General features: G+C 45.4%; 2 protein-coding genes across 7 annotated transcripts in view; one reads left to right on the top strand and one right to left on the bottom strand.

Moving 5' to 3' along the window:
- Positions 1 to 18732, bottom strand: part of LOC101800056 (synaptotagmin-like protein 2) — a 68006-nt gene that overhangs the window by 28380 nt on the left and 20894 nt on the right. The window contains exons 3-5 of one of the 5 annotated variants that reach the window (XM_027465541.3): positions 9053 to 9207; positions 7885 to 7976; positions 5994 to 6271 (exon numbers count right to left, since the gene is read on the bottom strand). The exons of 1 other annotated variant lie outside the window; for it this stretch is intronic. The gene's annotated coding sequence lies outside the window, so the exon portion shown is untranslated. Of the gene's footprint in view, positions 1 to 5993; positions 6854 to 7884; positions 8070 to 9052; positions 9220 to 18732 lie in introns of those variants that run through there. 3 more of the 5 variants (XM_072042913.1, XM_038184293.2, XM_038184294.2) reach the window with 3 other exon arrangements.
- The window catches only part of VSIG1 (V-set and immunoglobulin domain containing 1), a 36573-nt gene continuing 23394 nt past the window's right edge, over positions 5554 to 18732 (top strand). The window contains exon 1 of one of the 2 annotated variants that reach the window (XM_072042922.1): positions 5554 to 5941. In XM_072042922.1, the coding sequence (XP_071899023.1) occupies positions 5831 to 5941 (111 nt within the window). In that variant the 5' untranslated portion in view covers positions 5554 to 5830. Of the gene's footprint in view, positions 5942 to 16707; positions 17306 to 18732 lie in introns of those variants that run through there. The other variant, XM_038184306.2, reaches the window with a different exon arrangement.

Below are 18732 nucleotides of genomic sequence, written 5' to 3'. Positions count from 1 at the left end.
CGAACAACAGACCCCACGAACAGATCCAGATCGCAAGGACGAGACACTGCTTTGCATGCAGAAGAAGAGGACGGCTTTAGGAACTTTAACCTGCCAATTAGCTAGGCAGGAGCCACTAGTGACAACAGGGTGTTTAACACCCCCATTTCATCACCAAGGTCAGTGCAGGATGCTCCAGACTCACCTCAGCCTCGAAGAGCGGGGGCTGCACATAGGTCCATGTAATAAAGATATGAAAACATCCCTCCCCAAAACATAACAAAACCCGGAACAGATAATACTGATCTCACCAGGCTATTCATAGCCAGATGAAAATAGCAGCAAGCGGGAAAGGCTGCTTGCCCCTGTCCATACCTCTTTATCACATATCCTGTCACAACGTAAGGAAGTAACCTCCTTATGCTTTACAATGCGTGGACATTTCCCAGTGCCCTTATTAGTCATGACAGCTCTTGTAGGGCAGGTCAAAACCAAAAGCAGTATTGTGTCACTGACGATGGACACGGTCCTGGCACCAGAGTCACACAGCAGTTTCCAATCTCTGCTGTAATGAACGGAATCATGGAATGGTTTGGGAAGGGACCTTAAAGATCATCTCATTCCAACCCCCTGCCATGAGCAGGGACTCCTCCTGCTGGGCCTTGTGCCTCTCCCTGTTTCATGCTGGAGGGTCCATCCCCACTCCTTCTCTCACCTTATTTCTTGTGGTGTCAGCACCATGAAATATGCAGCAGCGTTGCCATCCCTATCACACAGCCAAAACAGTGATGGCCATTATGCTCACGGGCATAATATGATGGTATTTGGTTGGCCACCTCTAGCAGCAGAGAAGAAATAAAACGCAAACTACAGGACAGTCTTTCTCTTTGGGAGGGATGGGCTGAAAAGCAGCACAAAACCTGTCTGTGGGGGCCGGACTGTGCCCCCTTGCCCTGAGGGGTGCCAGTGAGCAGGCAGTGCAGCCTGCACACCGCCAGCTTCAGGTGCTCTGATGGCAGCTGAGGGCTGTCCTGCTGAAACAGCACATGGCCGAGCAGCAGATGCATTTGTCCTGTGGCCACGGTCACAGCACCAACCCTCCTTCTTCCGTTCTGTGCTCACCTCTCTCTTCTCTCAGTCATGAAATGAAATACTGTCTTCTGGCTAGCCACTGCAAGGCACAGCTCCACAGCACCACAAGGGCTCCTCCATGATGCACCCTCTTCTCTTTGCACTGCCTGATTCTTCACAGACAAGAGTGGTTGTGAGATAGTACAACGTATGTAACATCATTTTTTTCTGAAGAGTTATCCCATTAAAAATGTTGTGGCTGCAGATCTTTTGTCTGACTCGTCCCACTGAAAGGACAGAAGAGAGCACTACGGAGGGCAGTTTTGGCTGGATGCGAGAGGCAGGCTGCAAGATGGTGGCTCTGCCCCTGGTGATGGCTTTTCACTCCAACGAAGGAAAAATACCTCTCAGTTCATTGAGAGCACAGCCTTGGGTGGGTTTCTCTCAGTTTCAGCCATTGTCTCACATGACACTTCTCTAATGATGGAGAAGTCCAGCTGCTTTGTTAATACCACATTCCTTCTCCTCCCCACTGAGCAGGAATGGCACTGAGATGCTCTGGGCCTTAGGAACTGCAGGAATCTAACAGAGCAATAGGGTCTCTAGCCCAGCCCATTGGTCACAGACATTTTAGAACAACACCAGCACGCCGGGCAAAAAGACGAGTACACTCCCCTCTTCAGAACACCTGGGGAATGTATAATTGAGGAAATACGCCACTGGCCATATCAGAAGTGGGTGAAATCTGCTTATCTGCATTTACCCTCGGAAACACCTCTGCTTCTGAAGAAAGGACGGATCCACAGATCCACAGCATTAGAGAAAGATTTGTTAAGGCTTCAGTGTTCTTTTGTAAAGAATGATGCTTGAGGATTTTTGTCCTTTATGCATTTCTACCCAGCCTGATGTAACTGTCACCTGAATAATTACCTACACTGGGCTCTACCCATCTCCCTCCAGCAAGGGATTACACAGTGAAATTTGCATTACAAGCAATTTACTTCCTTTTATCCATTCTTAATTAAATGAAACATCCTACCTAGGGTAAACAAAGTCTGTGCTTTTCAGTCTTTTGCCATTATTTCACAGAGCTGGGGTCACCAAAAAAAAAAAAAAAAAAAAAGCCCCATCAGAGGAAAGGCGTGACTCAGCCTCTGTAAGGTCAACAAAGCCCTTCAGTGGTAATAAACTGGCAGTCTGATGCTTTAGTTTAAATATTTGAGGCTTGTGTTTATTTCATAGGTGGGAACTATTTGCAGATCTTGCAGGATGTAGTTCACTGTAATTCCGCGTGCTGCCAGAACACAAATAAACAAGCACAGCCCCAGGACTCCGAGCAAACCTCCAACACCCCACTGAACAAGAACAGCCAGGTCTCAGCCGCAGAAGAGGATGGCAGCGTTTCGGAGGCCTTGCTGTGACCAGCCCTGCTCTGCCTCCATCCAGCCCCACACGGGGCTTTCTGTGCAGGGCAGAGGGGAGCGCTCCCGTGCTGCCCCTAAATGTGCTTGGCTGTGGGGTGGGGAGCAGAGGCTTGCACTAAGACTGCACTTCCAGGCAGAAAGAGTAAGGCAAGAAAGGCAAAATAACAGAGATTTAAAAGATTTTTTGGTTTGCAACAACCCGTCATCCCCACACCTTTGCTGTGAGCTAGTGTTGAGCTCCTCACACACCTTTTGTCCAGCATTGCTGCTGTGCTGACTTTTCCATCAGAGAAATACCCTGCTGTCCTGGCTTCCCCCTCAGCCAAGGGAGAAAAGGCATGTTGAAAGAGCTCAGCTTTCCTGCTAACATTCTCTATAGATGCCACACACCTCTAAAGTTACTCCTAAGAGCATCTTCTTAGCTGTTAATTTGTGAAACATACTTGAAAGTGCAACAACAAATAAATACCTGGTAGCTGCAAGTAGGAAATTAGCAGCAGCTTAAAGCTGGACCACTGCAGGTGAAGGTTTCTTATCCAGACTAACCAACCCATCACTCTTTTACTCACTCCTCTTCAGAACCTATTTTCACTTGGTAGAAAAGACAGAAAATAAGTTTTGGCCAAATTCAAACAAAGAAACTTCCCGGCCTGAAGATGAAGGAAAAAAGCAGCCACTCACGACAACTGCTGGCTGCTATTTTTTGACCCTGAAAAATATTTGCTGACCTCAACTTTGCTTTCTTCCAAGAACGATTTCCCTGTGTTTGCTTCCAGTGGTGACCTACCACAAATTGCTTTCCTGACCCTGCCTGTTCTGCCCCAGTAACACCAACCCAGTGTGTGCCTCTCGCCTGGTGCTCTGGAGCAGGTTAGGGCCCACGGCTCAGTTCAGCCACGCACAGCAGAGCCCCCAGCCCCGCACGCATTTCCACTGGGGTGGCTTGGTGATTTATCCCTCCCTGCTCCTCCAGCTAGTGGGCCTTGGCGCTGAGGGCAGAATCTGAGGCTATTTCTGCTGTAAAACAAACAAGAAAATGTATATATATATATATTTTTTTTTTAACATGGTATGAGCTCAGAAGTCAAAAACATGGGGGGTCCAATTCCTTTGTATTTCTTTGCATGCTGAGCTCGATGACATGAGACAGAGCACAGTGCTAAAACCCACGGGAAACCGGTGCTGTCTGCTGAGGAAACTTTGGATAATGCAGCATCCTCCCTTCTGTGTCCAGGATGACTTTTAAGGCTCCAGCCACGAGTGGGTGATTCTGAAATAACTCAAAAATGGAATGAAGGTGGCTGTAAAACAGTAATCCTGTTACCAAAGCAGTGGCTTCACCTTCTGTCACAGATCTTTCTCCATGAGCAAACAAATTCACACATGGGAATAGTTTTTAATAAACTGGCCACTTTTCTCCCAGGAATAATGCAGCTTCCCAAGCGTGAACTCATTTAGCAGAGCCATTTATGTGCTCCATGAGCCGGATGACTTGCGTGGGACAGAAGGTATTTTGGGCAGCACTTGTTATCTACAACAAGAAAAAAACCACCAGATCCCACTGTCTGTTCCCTACAGCACTCAGTTATGTGAGAGATCTCGTATTTAAATGTCCCCAGTGAAGGGTGATGTGCAACATCCACAGACATGAGGAGGACAGGAAGAAGTTTCAGCGAGCTAACTAACTGCAGGTGTGATTCTAGACAGGTGTGTTTAAAGTAGCACAAACCTGCACGTGGACAGGAACCGCCATTTAGTTTAGCTCAAGAGAAAGTTTAGGTAAACTCAAGTGAGAAATCCAAACAGATTGTACCAATTTAATTAAATCGACCAAAAATAAAATCAGTTTCAGATGATGATCTGGCACCACTTTCTTGCGCAGACAAGGTGTTTCTGCCATCTGTGCAGCTCCACGAACACCCACAAATCTTGCAAGGAGGTGGGGAGGCCAGACTTTCTGGATAAGAATAACGCAATCACCTGCAGCATTGAACGACACTGGTTGATTTCTGGGTGCTCCAGCTGAGTAAGTATTAGGAGCTTCCATCTGAGCAGTGACAGCTGTCCCTCTGAGGATAGCTGCCCCTGGTCCAGCAGCCACGGCACGAGCAGAAAATATCCCCTGAAAGGGAAAACTCCCTGAGCTGGCTGCTCTCTGCCCTCCGAGGTGAAGCTGGGGCTGCCTCACAGAAAGGTAACTTCATCCTGATCCAAGGGCCAGTGCCAGATGCTCGCTTCCCAGTGTGGGCTGCTGCCTGCTGGCAGCCCCAGCACAGCCTCATGCTCCCTTTGAGCAGGGGGTATCACTGATCTCCCGTCTCTGAAGCACAGATAACAAGATTGATTTGGATGCAAAGTGAGCCTGCCACACAGCGGACACTTCACCCTTGTTGTGCCATCCTGTGGCAAGGACTGCCTCCTTCCCGGTGATGTAGGCTTGTTGAAGGGACATGATCTATGGGTTCAGGAGGAACAACAAGTTTGCACTTCAATTACAGAACCCTGCGGGAGAGCAGAGACCTAGTTCTCTACGCAGAGCTTCTCAGATATTCTACCAAAGGTGGGATGGGGAGAAGGACAGCAGGAAGAAGGGGAACGGCATAAGGTCAGCCCTCTAAACCAGCTGATCCTCAGGTGCTGGCATCCCCAGAGAAGCCCCACAGCAGTGTGACACCAGGTCTCCACTGCTCTGCCCACAGTGTGTGGTCTGCCCCAGGACAGAGGCACAGAGCGGTCCGTAACGTACCTGGGCAGGACAAGCTCTGCTGCCAGCTATTTCATTTAAGAAGCACACACAAAGAAAGCTACGCAAGACGTAACAGATGGAGGAGAGGCAGCCACAGGGTACCAGAGATTGTGTAACTGCATCGATCACACCGGGGAACAAAGAACCGGCTGCAAAGGGAGCAGCAGTACACGAACGCTGCTCCTGTAGCTGTGCCAACTACGTACAACAATGCAGCCTGAAGAAGGAAGTAAACAGAAGCAGGGTGGAGGGGGGAGCTATGGAAATATAGACAAAAGAGCAGGAGAAGTGACGGGGCAGCGATACCTCATGCCCTGGGCTTTCAGCAGTAACTCGCAATACAAAGCAGGAAGGCAGCAGCAGAGTGCACAAGGCAGCGTCCCGTGGGAGCCACTGTTTGTGCAGCAGGAACCAGGGACACCCCTTATTTTGTAGGGCTGTCCAGGCACCAGACACGTCCTTTATTTTGTAGGGCTGCCCTCTTTTTCCAAACACTGTCTCAGGTCTCCTCCAGCAGGCAGCTGCGCCTTTAGCCCGCGTTCTCCTCTCTGAGGGCCAGCAGCTGCCTCTCGGACTCATTCCTAACACAGGTCACAATTCCCCTCCACGCATGGGGGCCGAGACAGGAGCCCCAGGTGGCCACGGGGCCCAGAGAGCTACGGGAAGGCCCCTGGGCACCACTACCATGACGCTCGGCAGCCGGCAGAGCCAAGGCAAAGAGGTGGGTTGGGGACGGAGGGAGGGAGTGGGGAGGGCAGCGAGGGGAGCAGTACCTCAGCCGGCATCTTCTCACTGCTCTTCCCACCTGGGGCTGCCAGGGCTTTTCCCACGTGAGCTCCTTTCTGTGGTGGCCCCAGCCCTGCTGCTCTCTCCCTGGAGCCCTGCAGAACTTGCGTGGTTTCTCACGTCCCGGCCGCAGCGAGCGGCAGCAGCACTGAGGCAGGCGAGGTCGCTGAGAGCACTGTGCTCACACCGGGAGTTGGCTGGGATGCTCGGAGCCCGTTTGGGAGGGTTTGGCATCAGATAAAGCAGTGTAAGATGGATCCTGCAGCTGCAGAAAGAATTGTGACAGGATGGCTCGGTACAACATAGCTTGGATTTGCAGCCTGTGCTTTCATGTTTTTAGCCAGGTACCTTATATCCAGGCTGCTACAGCTGATGTCTAACACAGGCACAGAATAACAGCCCTAGAGCATGCCACAAACTCCGCAAGAGTCAGGCTTACAGAGCCTCCAGGCATCACTGAGAGGTGAATTTCTGGGTGCTGGAGAGTCAGTGCTCATACATTAAGCAAAAGAAGGATAGTTTAGTAAAGGTTCATTTTCTGGCCAGCCCTGATCAGTGACAGTGAAAAATGGCACTTTTAAGTGAGTAAACACAGTGGGAACGACTCTACAATGGCTTGTAAAATCAGGGAAAAAAATCCATTTTATTGCTGTAGCCAGCTACGCTTATGTTTTTCACAACTTTCATTCTTTTAAAGTCTTTGTGTGAACAGCTCGCAGCAGCCACGTAAAACACTGAACAGTTTGTTGCAATCGTCTGGCAGGTCCTTGATAGCAACGTACATCCCTGGTGATTGGTATGAATGATGATACTGCCCACGTGCATCAACCTCCATGCCCAGGAAAGGAGACTGGGTATCCTGGGGCTGGATCAGTGCCTCTGCCAAGGACTGCCAGGAGCACCCAGTCCAGATGGGCAAGCAGGGAGAAGTGGGAACTTACAGTTGCCTGAGCCTTCACTAAGTTGTTTTTTTTTTTTTTAAAAAAAAAAAAAAAGAAAAAAGAAAAAAAAAAAGCTTTGTGCTTGCTCCAAGACACCAGTATTTCTGCAGTGACCTTTAGGCATTACTCCTCTGCCAGAGATTTGTCTCTGGGGTGCTTCCTCTTCTTGTGCCATGGTTGAAGCGACAAAGGTTTGTTCATCTATGTTACAGTAACAGAAAAATGTTCCCCAAAACAATGTTCTAGAGTACAGTGGTTGGCTGCTTTTTGGTTCGGTGTGCCTTTAACATGGATGAGCAGTCCTTTTGCTTTCCCACCTACACTGAGGCCTCAGTAAGTACAGTCATGACACAACTCTTCTTTCTCAGTCATCTTCTTTCTATGCTATTCTTTTTCTTAACTCGATTCCCACTGAACCTAGAGTGTTTTCAGTATTTTTAGCTGTGACTTTCAAAGGCTGCCAAAAGATAGCTGAAAAGTACAGAGCAGTGTGATTAATGCTCTCAGCATTTCTTCATGTTTGGCTCAGTGTTGGAGGAACTTCAATGTGGAAGCATAGCAGAAATCACTAGCAACCATTTCATTGGGGCTTTTCATTCAGATTTTTGCTATACTGTTGGTCTCTGTAATTTTCCTCCCCAGCTATCTAGCTGGGGTGCTAAAATTGCTGGGAGCACCAAGGGAAGAACGTGGTGCTTGTAGATGCTGTTTTCTTCCCACTGTCTTGTCACAAAAACATTGGATTGAGAACAAACTGGTGCTCAGTTTGGTTTACTGAGTGTTAAAATGTTAGCTTACAGTGTGCTGGAATAATGAAAGAGACAAAAATTTCTCATCCATTACTGCAGGCACTTCACCAGCAAGCCATAAATGTAACTTTGGATTCCAAAGCAAAAAAGAAAAAAAAGACAGTAACAGTGTATAAGCAGGATCCTACCTGTATTTACAGGAACTGTGCATGTAGGGCTGAACAGGTACAGAAGAGCTATGTGTCTCCTCGGACTGATGCCTTGCAAGCCTGTTGTATGTCTTGGGTAGAAAAGGAAAGTCAGGTAGCAGCTAAAACTCAGCAAGAATAATGCACTGCAGGTCCACTGAAGCTCCAAGGAGCCCATCTAGTTTAAACCAGCTAAGAACCTGGCTTTATTTTACTTGGCACTGGGGACCTCAATTTTTACTGATGAAAAAACAAGTTGTTTTAAACAAAAACTGAGCCTCTGTGTCCTTTGCACAGTAATGTGCAAATCTGTATTGGTTGGCAGTGAGAACTGTGAATGATTTTTGATGCTATCTGGCTGAGCACTGTTAGTATTGTAAGGCTCGTTGGTTGTTTTTTTTTTCACTTAATAACAGTTTTAAAAGAGAAATTGGCTCATGCTTCAGGGAACTTTCTGAGAGGTTTACAAATTACGTGGCCCAAGTCATGGGAAAGAAGTTACTAATCGCCTGCTAATCACAAAGCCAATAATTGTCATAGGGCCACAGTGACGGAGTGGGAGCCACAGGAGGGGCTCAAGTCTGCACCCAGCCACTGGGCAAGGCCCTGATTTGCACCTGGAGGGGGGAGTTGGGTCCTGCAGGTGAGGATTCTCTGTAGGACACAGAGGAACACAGGCACCTGCAGGGATGAACCGCCCCATCCTCCAGAATGTGAGGAGGAGCACACACCTCCTTCCTGAGGTGCCTCATATTCCTTCACCAATTGCGTAAGGAGCTGAGACAACACAGCCTGCTCCTAAATGAGGTGAGTTCTGCTCCTAAATGAGATGAGCTCTAACCCCAGATCAGTGACTCCTTTGAGACTTCAGGTGGGTTTTAAGGCTTATTTCATTCCAACAGCTAAAAAGCCATGCAAAGTAACCATGCAAAGCCTGGCAGGCAGAAGGAAAATACTTCTGGAAAACAGATCTTGAAGCCTGAGACCTCCAACCACATGTCAAGACCAGTATTGATCAGTGGTAGCACAGGAAACAGGTGAGAGTATAGATGTGCACACAATAAAATAGCATTGATTCTGTACAGACACACACTGCTCTGGAAGCAATACACATATTTGTGGCCATACGTGTTTAGGTTGAGGGCAGCATACAGCAGAATGAACTCACCACAGAGAAGGAAACACCGTGTGGCTCTGCTTAACACCACCGTTGCTCCAGTGCTGAACTGAAGAGCTGTATTTTCAAGCTAGGCATAGGGTGCCTGTGCCAAAAGCATCTTGAGAAATCTGTTCCCTGCCTTCCAACACAAGCAGTAACCTCCCCTATAGCAGAAGACAACAAGGAGGAGAAGGTAGCTTCTCAAAGAGAGACAATTAGTAAAGGCTTTCCATTTTCAGACAGAAAAGTGCTGTGGGTGGTGAAGTGATGCTGCCTGACGCCCCTTCCACGTGCCGTCCCATCCCTGCCCCTGGATGCACTGCCACTCCCTTTACATCAGCAGGAAGCCACCAGAAACGCACATTTGCTGCTCACTGGCTTTCAACATGGAAGGAAATGGGAAACGTACGCAGCAGTGTTGCTAAGCAATATGAAATTGTGCTCTGCTCCAGCACAAGGCTTGGCACACACATTTAAGTTGCACCAAACTCCTTGGCACGCCTGCTCAGCTTTGCCATTTCCTCTTTTTGCACCCTCTAACAGGCATACACAGCATAACTTGTTTCAGGATAAATATACTGCCGACACTTCAAAATCTCAGCTACATCTGTGCATCACCCAGTCTCTCCCTTAGGCCAATTTATATGGATTGAACTGGGCCTTACACCCGACCCTTAGTAACATACTCAATTTGAACTAGAAGTCCACATTTGCCCAGTAGATCTTAAGTGCTCTCAGTAAATGTCTATTTTGTGTGGAGTCCCACTGAACTGCCAAACATCAGCGTGAGAACCCCTGTTCTATGATTTTTTTTTTCAAAAACAAATGGATTTTACAACTGCTTGTAGCCAGAATTTTCAAGGACCAACTGCATTTTGGTTAGTGTCTTTACAAGCAGTCAGAGCAGAAAATTCTAAAGAATAAATCTTAAAAAAAAAAAAAAAAAAAAAAAAAAAAAAAAAAAAGGAAAAACATTTATTAGAATTTCTCATCACTAGAAATCAGGAGCATTTTCTTCCTGTCCCCTTGCTACAGGGCAGCATTCCTCCCTTCCTCCTGTGCTCCCTCCACCAAACCAAGCCAGGCTGGTGTTCACCTGCGTGTTCTCCAGTCTCAGAGTCTCAGATGAGTGCAATGAGGTTTTTTAACCTACCAGTTACACAAAGCTTCTGCATCACAAGAGAAGGTGTCAAAATAGGCTGTATGCTTAACATTGATGGCATAAAACAGAACTGTGCCTGAAATTTATACAATTAAGATATTAAAAATGCCTAAATGTATTATGCATTTATTTACATAGAGGAAACAATGCTTTTGCTGTATTTGCCTTCAGGGACTAGTGCACAAAATGAGTTTACTTACAGGAATGAGAACACAAAAATAGCATTTTCTAAGGAAACGGGAAATATTTGCTGCTCGTTCTCTGCAAATGCAAATCAAGCTGCTACAGAGAGGGATAGGATATTTAAGGCATGTGGAGTTGCGTGCAATCAAAATTAAGCAAGTCTGGTGTAGGTGTCAAGAGTCCATCCTTGCGATGAACTCACAGACTGCCACCCTTATCCCTTTGTTCAGATCATGTTTTAAAAAAGGAAACACCTCCAAAAATGAGCATAGCCTATGAACAGTATAGGAACTACAAGAGAGATTATGTTATTCACATAAATTTCTTTCTACAAATTATCAAGTAGTTATCAACTATTCTACTATTATTGTTGTTAATGCAATGTTGAAGTAGAAAAAATTGGGAATAGGCATTGTCCTGTTTGCCTTCAAAATCCAAATTGCAAGAAGTTGCTAATCTTTTCTAATCCTTCTTAAATCCATATGACAACACGTTCGTGGTAGCTCTGTGCTTACACAGGGCCACTCCCAATAGTCAAAAACTATGAACAGAACTATAAAAATAATAAAAATATTAAAAATAAATGTACCTAGTTGATTTGTTTTCTGTTTCATGCTCTTTTGGGATGTATTTGGAATTATTTCAAGATTTTTTTTTTTTAATGCAACCGAAATGACAGAAACATCCTTAACTTTAAGGAAGCAGAGAATACAAACTGAACTTTCACAACATTATTCACTACCAGCATGCCTGGAGCTAGGGATTTAGGGAAAAGCATTAATTATTACATGGCTCATGAGAAATTTGACAGTCCTGCTGCATCTTAGGTCACTGCCATCCCCATGATGGAACGCACCGGTTAGATAGATAGCCCCCTCCAGCCCCCATCCCCACGGCTCACTTCAATGCCACAGCAGTCTCACTGACGCCACAGGACTAAAATCAAGGCTGCAAGTGATTGCTTGCAAGGTCAAGGTCTTGCTGTCCCAGGAAGCCACTTTAATTACATGTAATTACAGTCAGCAACATACAACCGCTCCAATCCATCAGCTACAGGTCAGCTGTCCACTGGGGCGTGACCCGACTCCCAGAGTCACAGCAAACTGCAAAGGAGCTTTTTCTAGAGATGCAAAGCCAGTGATCATTATGGGTGCTAAGGAAACAGTCCCCGCTGGATCTAGGGCATTAACCTGCATTTCAGGGCACAATGAAGAACTAACGCTTGTTCAATGCTAGTCACATCAGTAGTGCAGAGGATATAAGCCCACGAACCACGTTTTAAGCCATTATTTCTTTCTGTGAGCTGTCTGCTTAGCAAATTGGAAGCTTTTCAGTGTTTCATACAGGCTCCAAGAACATTTCACTTTACTCATCGAACATTAAAGAGGCCACCCAATAGGAGTTTTACATCATTCTTGGCACAGAAGCAATATTCAGTGGTTGGGACAGAAAAGAGCAAGAAGAGTCTCACTGCACTTCTGATAAACCTGAAAAGCAATATGATTCTTTGGGGAGGCTGGTGAAAACATGAGGCTTTTGGTTTTTTTTTTGCTTGTGAGAGCCGGGGAACAACGGGGCAGCTTCCAAATGGAGGCTGGGAAGTTGCAGGGCACGGAGGCTGCCCACGGGACTGGTGCCCATCAGCTCAGAGGAAGGCAGCTGCCACATGGGAGCCAGGAGACAGCATGGGGTGCAGCTGTAGGGGTTGGACCACAAAGCCAGTGGTGGTGTACAGCGTGCCCCAGCTACAGGCCAAGGTCAGTGCTTTCTCCACCAGCAGCACGTTTGCCTGGCTGCCGGATCCTGCTGCCGCGAGGGAGGGTGGGACAGGGGTGGAAGCAAGCCAGGCCAGGCTGCCCCACTACTTTTATTAGTTCATCCCAATCACATCGCTGTGTGCCACCGGACAAGAGTTGTTACTGAAAGGTTACACCCTGCAGCTTTCCCAGCTGCTCCCATAGCACACAGGCTGCTGGCAGTTTCGTTTTCCATTGCTTCCCTCCAGTTTGCAATCTCACTGCCTACCTGAGCACCTAAGGATAAGAAGTGCTCCCGAAGAATTCAAACTGCTAGTGTGGTGTGCCATAAAGCTGCTGGGCTGCAGGATCTGAGCCCTGATCAGCTGATGAATAACTTTGGTTGTCTGCCCCAGGCAAATCAAAAACATGACAAAAACGTGTGTAGGTTTCTTTCCACTGGTCTTCTGCACTGTCTTGTTACTCAGGATGGCCGATCCTCTGCTAGACAACTTTGTCACATAACGCCATTAGACTCTGCCATACTCAGTGTAACTCAAATAATTAAACAGCTATAATGGGATTACTACCAAAGCAGGATGGGAAGCATCATATCATTCTCAGCCAGAATTAAAGCTAATTAAACCAGCAACCTTTTCCCAGTACTGTGGTCCTATGCTAGGTTTTCAGGGAATGCAGAGATACACATTAAACATGCTGCAGAGTGCTGCAGCCGTGTAAATAAGTGCACCAACATATCTGTGTCCAAGTGTTTCCTTGAAACACTGAGAATTAAAAGTTATTTTTTAAATAACAAGTGAGATTGCCTTCTATTTGACAACATGAACGGGTCTGTTTAGAAAGCACCAAACTCTAACATCATTTGAACATATATCTACCCAAAACCTCCATTTCAGAGACGACAGAAGCAGGTGGAAACCATCAAGTTCAAGACAATTGCATGAATTTTATCTCAGGTTTTAGCTTAGCCTTAAAATTACATTGCCATACCTGTTAAGAGATGTAGGCACCATACAAACAGTTCAGTTATTCACACTGTTAATCTGAAAGCACTTTTCACTTCAGACAGGTGTACGACAAATACTGCCACTCAAGGAATGATCCCACTTTACAGTTTCAAAAATTGTTTGCTTAAGAAAATGCAATTGATGATTAGAAATAAGACCTTTCCCTCTGATCAGGGAGACAGTTTAACCCCCAGATTTTCACTGTGAATTTTCTATTTTGTTCTGCTTTATTAGCTTCAGTTTCAAAACAACATGAAAAAGAAGAGAGGGGAAAAAAAAGGCATACAACTAAAGTTAATCATAGGCATTGAAAAGGTTATGCAGCCAATGCAAATTCAAGGGAACAGCAATTCCACAGAGACAGAACCACTTTAGTGTGATTTACCAAGCAGCAGAGAGCTTGCTTTGGTTCTGACACAGAAAGGGTTTCTCTGATGGTGGTAATTTTTGTTAGAAAGTCATTCTTCAGCCTGAGGCAGCCGAAGCACTTGTGGCGCGCAGCTCACCAGCCAAACAAGGGGGGCAAACTGAACATTTATGCTACCACCACGACTGCTGTGAACCCCTCTGCTTCTGCAACAAACCTCTCTCCAGCACGCCCAGACCAGCACAAGCACCAGCAGCTACAGCTGTTTTGCTTTTTTGTAGGCTTTTCTCAGAGTAGGAGGCAGGAAAGACAGAAAGAGAGCTACCATCAACCCCAAAGGCCTAAGCCAGATCTACAGCTGTATCCAGGTGCTTAACTCTTCACCAATTTCACATGAGACTCTGCGGAGTAAATAAACACTTGTGTGGAGGCAGGTGTTGTGGCTCTGTTGCAATAGAACAATTCAGGGTGACCTCATTGTGGCTTTTCAATACTTAAAGGGGGCTTATAAAGAAGATGGGGAACAACTTTTTGCTCAGGCAGATAATGACAAGGGGGAATGGTTTTAAACTAAAAGAGGGGAGATTTAGATGAGACGTTTGGAGGAAATTCTTCACTCAGAGAGTGGTGAGGCACTGAACAGGCTGCCCAGAGAAGCTGTGGATGCCCCAGCCCTGGAGGTGCTCAAGGCCAGGTTGGATGAGGCCCTGGGCAACCTGATCTGCTGGGTGGTGTCCCTGCCTGTAGCAGGGGGCTGGAACCAGATGATCTTAAGGTTGCTTCCAAGCTGAGCTGTTCTATGATTCTGTGAATGCACTGCACACAAATAAATGCCTTCAGCGGCGGCAGCATCAGCTTCCCACAGCTGATACAGGCTAAGAAAACTTCCTACTTCTTCTGTGGCTGTCAAACAGGCCAGATCAGACAGCAAAGGTCTAGCATTTTGCATGCCTTTAGCAAAATCCCACTGAATTAACTGCCTGCCACATTTTGGAAAAATTCTAAATGTTTATGCTACACCAACTGCAATAGTCTAGAGTTGTGGGAATATTAGAATAACATCCCAGGACACTGCCAGCCCCAGGGGGGCTACACGCGGACAGCTGATCCAGAGCAACCCTCTGCACCGGATTTGGCACCCCCTTTCTGTGAGCACGGCCCCTGACACGGGTTCCTAAGTACTAATCAAATAAGAAAAAGTCCTTGGAAATTGATACAGATGGTTATGCGTATTTCTGACCAGGTTATTTTGAGGGAATAAACCATGGTGCTCTCCTCAGAAAAGTTTATCTTATTGGTATCTTTACAGACCTCCACTATCTGAGAGCTTGAAACTAACAGTGAGTACAGAAATTTACTTTTAGGCTCCAAATACTCCCACGAAAGCTTATAAATATTTTAAGACAACAAATACGGTTGCACAATAAGTAAATAAACTGTAAAGTGTAATTGAAGTCAATCTGATGGTGGATTTAGAGGGTTAAGGCAGCTCCTTTACTGCATTTGTTTGAATTTTTAATTACATTCCTCTCTGCATCCCCAGCAATCAGGTGTGATGCGGAACTAGAGAGCTCTGAATCACGTTATGCTGGGTTTGGTGCCTTTGAACAATAGCCTACTTAGACTATTTCAGAAACACAAAGCACTCGAAGTGCTTTTAGTCAAGCTAAATGTGGAATTCTACAGCAAGATTAAAATTGGGGTTTGGGCCAACAGAAGCAACCCAAGTGTCATCCAAGTGCTTGTCTAGGCAAGGCAGTGCAGAAAGGCCTGCTGCTTTGCTCCGGGCGTGCCTCCGGGCTTCATTTTTGTGATGACTGACACTTCTATTTATAGAGTGAGCACAAGGGAGTTCCTTGGAAGGCAACATTTCTGAGTATGTTTCAGTGTACACAGACCTGAGTCACAAAGCCTGTTAACATACAGTTCCTGGTACTGGCCCCTTCCATTTTATCAGGAGATAAGAGTCTTTGCTCCACCTCTGGCATACCCACTCCACAAGTGGATCAGTGCTTTGCCTAGTCAGTTTGTGTGTACATCCCTGTGGCTTCCCTGCCCATGGCGGGAGCATGGAACCAGGTAAGGTTCCCCATGGAACCATCTTTAAGGTCCCTTCCCACCCGAGACATTCTTTGATTCTGTGATATTTCTCTTTGGACTCGAGGTCTCCTGTGCATCCACGGTGAGACATACGGCTGTTCCAAGTCTTGTCCTCTTTGTCACAAAAAGGCAAACACTGCCCATCCCGTGGGAACACTGCGTGAAGCACTGAAAGTCAGAACTAAGGAAAAGACCTCTTTTACAAATTGTTTTTGAGATGGTTCATATAAAAGTACAATCAAACACTGACATCCACCCAGAGATTATTCAGGAATCTCCACAGCAATAGCAGGCAGGATAAAATTCACTTAATTATATAAGCCTGATCCTGACTATAATTGACCCAACAAGCAACTCATTGCTTCTACTGTGAAGAATCGTCACAAGCCATCAGAGACGAGGGTGAGCCTGGAAATTCCCAGCTGTCCCACTACACACGGCCAGAGGCTGAGCCCCACTTCCCAAAAGGGCTTCCCCAGCTGCACCAAGGCCCTGGCGGTGGAAAGGGTGGGGTGGCCCATCACTACGGAGGTTGGATTATCAGGCATGAACTAGACCTGTGTTTTCACCAAGCACAGAAAAAAAGTCACTGCTTGTTTTCATTGTCTTGGGCAGAGCTGCGGGCACACATCTAAAAGGCAATGCTGCCCTCTGTTATGTCTTCAGCTACTGCCGCATGGCTGCAGGTGCACAGCCAGCTACTGCCATCTCAGCCCGGGGCTTTGCACTAGCGTCAGGCGAATGCCATGGAATAAAGACAGCAAAGCTGCCTTCCTCAAGAAGCTGAGCACCTCGTGTTCCTCACGAGCCTCAGAGAATTAGAGAAGGTGTTTTAAATTCACCAAGGACAACCTAATCTACTGTAAGTTACTGCAATTAGTCCTAACCTTCATCCACTGTTTTTAGCTAAATACATCAGGTATTAAGATTTAAATAAAAATCAATATATTCACCTTGACATTTTGTGTTAGTAGCATCCAACTTCATGCATTCAGACTGGATGAAACTAGTTTTATTATCAGTTTAGAGGATAAACTCTTTTATTTTATCTTTATTTTGGTGTGTTATCTTCCTGATGAGTTCAGTACAGAAATTTCAAGGCAATCATGAGTCCAACATAACCATTCTGTATAAAATGGTGTGAGAAATAAATTTTAGAACAGAACTGTACTAGCCAAGTATTATCTCCAGATACACATTAAAAAAAAATGATTGAATTAACAGGAAATAAAGATTATTCCTTATTCATACTAGGCCTGACTCCAACACTGGTAATCGTATTGACTGTTAATAGATCCACAGATACTTTGGTTGTGCTCAGCGGGAGTACTTATGAGGGCAAATACTGCTGGGCCTTGGTAAAGGTGGGAGAACTGGGGCTTCTCTGACTCAAAAGTTTAATATTAACAAAACACTCAGTTGCTCACACCCCACAAAATGGTTTCAACTGAACAATCACGCCACTAGTCGGAGAAAGGCATACATGTGATAAAGGAGAATAAAAAGCTTATTGACGTGTTGATACATAGCTGATAAGGAAAACAAAAACCCACTTGAAAAAAAAAAAAAAAAGCCACGGTTGAGTTTTAGTTGAAGTCAGACCCTGCATCTGGTCTCTTTTCTCTCCAAACATCAAGATGTTTGCAACGATGCTGAAGTTACTTCCAATCCTAGCCACCCTTGCAGGTAAGAATAACAAACTGATTGAAATGACACTGAAGTAGAAGAACTTGTTGAAATAAGAGAGCAGGTCAACCTGACTGGCAAACTAGGAAAACACTCTGGATTTATTTCTAGATGGAATGAATATTGTGGCTACAATGCCACGCTATTTTGTGGAAATCAGCAAGCTGCCCTCTGACTGGTAATAATTTTTTGCTCAAGAACAGAATTTTAGCTTTGGTAAATCAATGCTTTGCTTTACAGATAGGAGGAGGCAACGAGTTCACATGTAGAGCGCTAGACTGTTTCAAGAGGAGCCAAAAGCTGAATGTGAGAAAACCTAACCTTCAAGGCTGGTTTCATCACATTTGGCTTTTTTATCTCTTCAAGATATTCCTGGGAAATGATGCCTTGGGCTCATCCCCACCATTTTTTGGGGGGTATGCTTAACTTTAAGCATGCATATAATCATTCGGGTTTCCATGAAGTTAAGTGAGGATATAATACTTGTTGGAATCTAGGAAATATATGGTATATTAAAGATAATATATTATTCATATTTCAAAGACAATTTATTGTGCTAAGCTTTACTTTTAATATATGCAGTAGTAAATATTTTAAGTCTAATTCTCCAGGAGGAGATGAACTGTGTCCACTAAAGAAAATGAAAGTTAGATTACGCGTTTTCTTTTCAAGATGGAATTACCTATTTTGAATGCCAAAGAAATAATTTAAATAGTTGCTCCTAGTATTTCAATGTCACCTCTCTCACGCACACAAACTCCACAGATTTTTGTCTTAGAAATTAAAAGGAATTCAGTGCTGGTACAAATACTTTGCAAAACAATGTCCTCCAATTCCACAGTTGTGGACTTAAGGCTAGCAGTGTGGCCATAGCAAGGGGAACCACTGACTGAAGGTTTCTGGGGAGGCCAGCAAAATATCAGCAAACTGGTATTTATTTGTTAGCATTAAAAACTTCATGGGACTGCAATGAAAGTGGATGATTCCCAGTTAACTGCAGTCACTTTCTCTGTAGCAAGGAAATGCTCACACAGTTATATTGCTGAGTAAAAGACAGAGCAATGGTTTAACAAGAAGTTATAGTCCTGCTCACACTAGCCTTTTTTATGGGGTCACTTTTTACTCATGTGCTTTTTTCACTGAAATCAAAAGGGCTGTATGGATGAGATGGGATTATGAGTTCGAAACCATAAACAGTGAATTAAACACAAAGCAAAGCTCTCTCTAACTTCCGTGATGTGGGAATAGGCTGTGCGGTTCCAGCTTACTCCATTTCCCGTCAAAAGCACCATCTTAGAATTAGCAGTGGCTTTTAAAAACCTTGCTGGACAAATAAAGTTTTATAGGTTTTGGCCTTATATGTTTACTAGAACTATGCTAGTGTATTTCAGCTGAATGTATTTATCCTAAACATATGACTTTATGGA

Source organism: Anas platyrhynchos, chromosome 10, assembly GCF_047663525.1.
Source record: "Anas platyrhynchos isolate ZD024472 breed Pekin duck chromosome 10, IASCAAS_PekinDuck_T2T, whole genome shotgun sequence".
NCBI classification, from domain to species: Eukaryota; Metazoa; Chordata; class Aves; order Anseriformes; family Anatidae; genus Anas; species Anas platyrhynchos.
The sequence above is the reverse complement of the archived record's forward strand: the minus strand, read 5'-3'. Positions and strand labels throughout refer to the sequence as shown.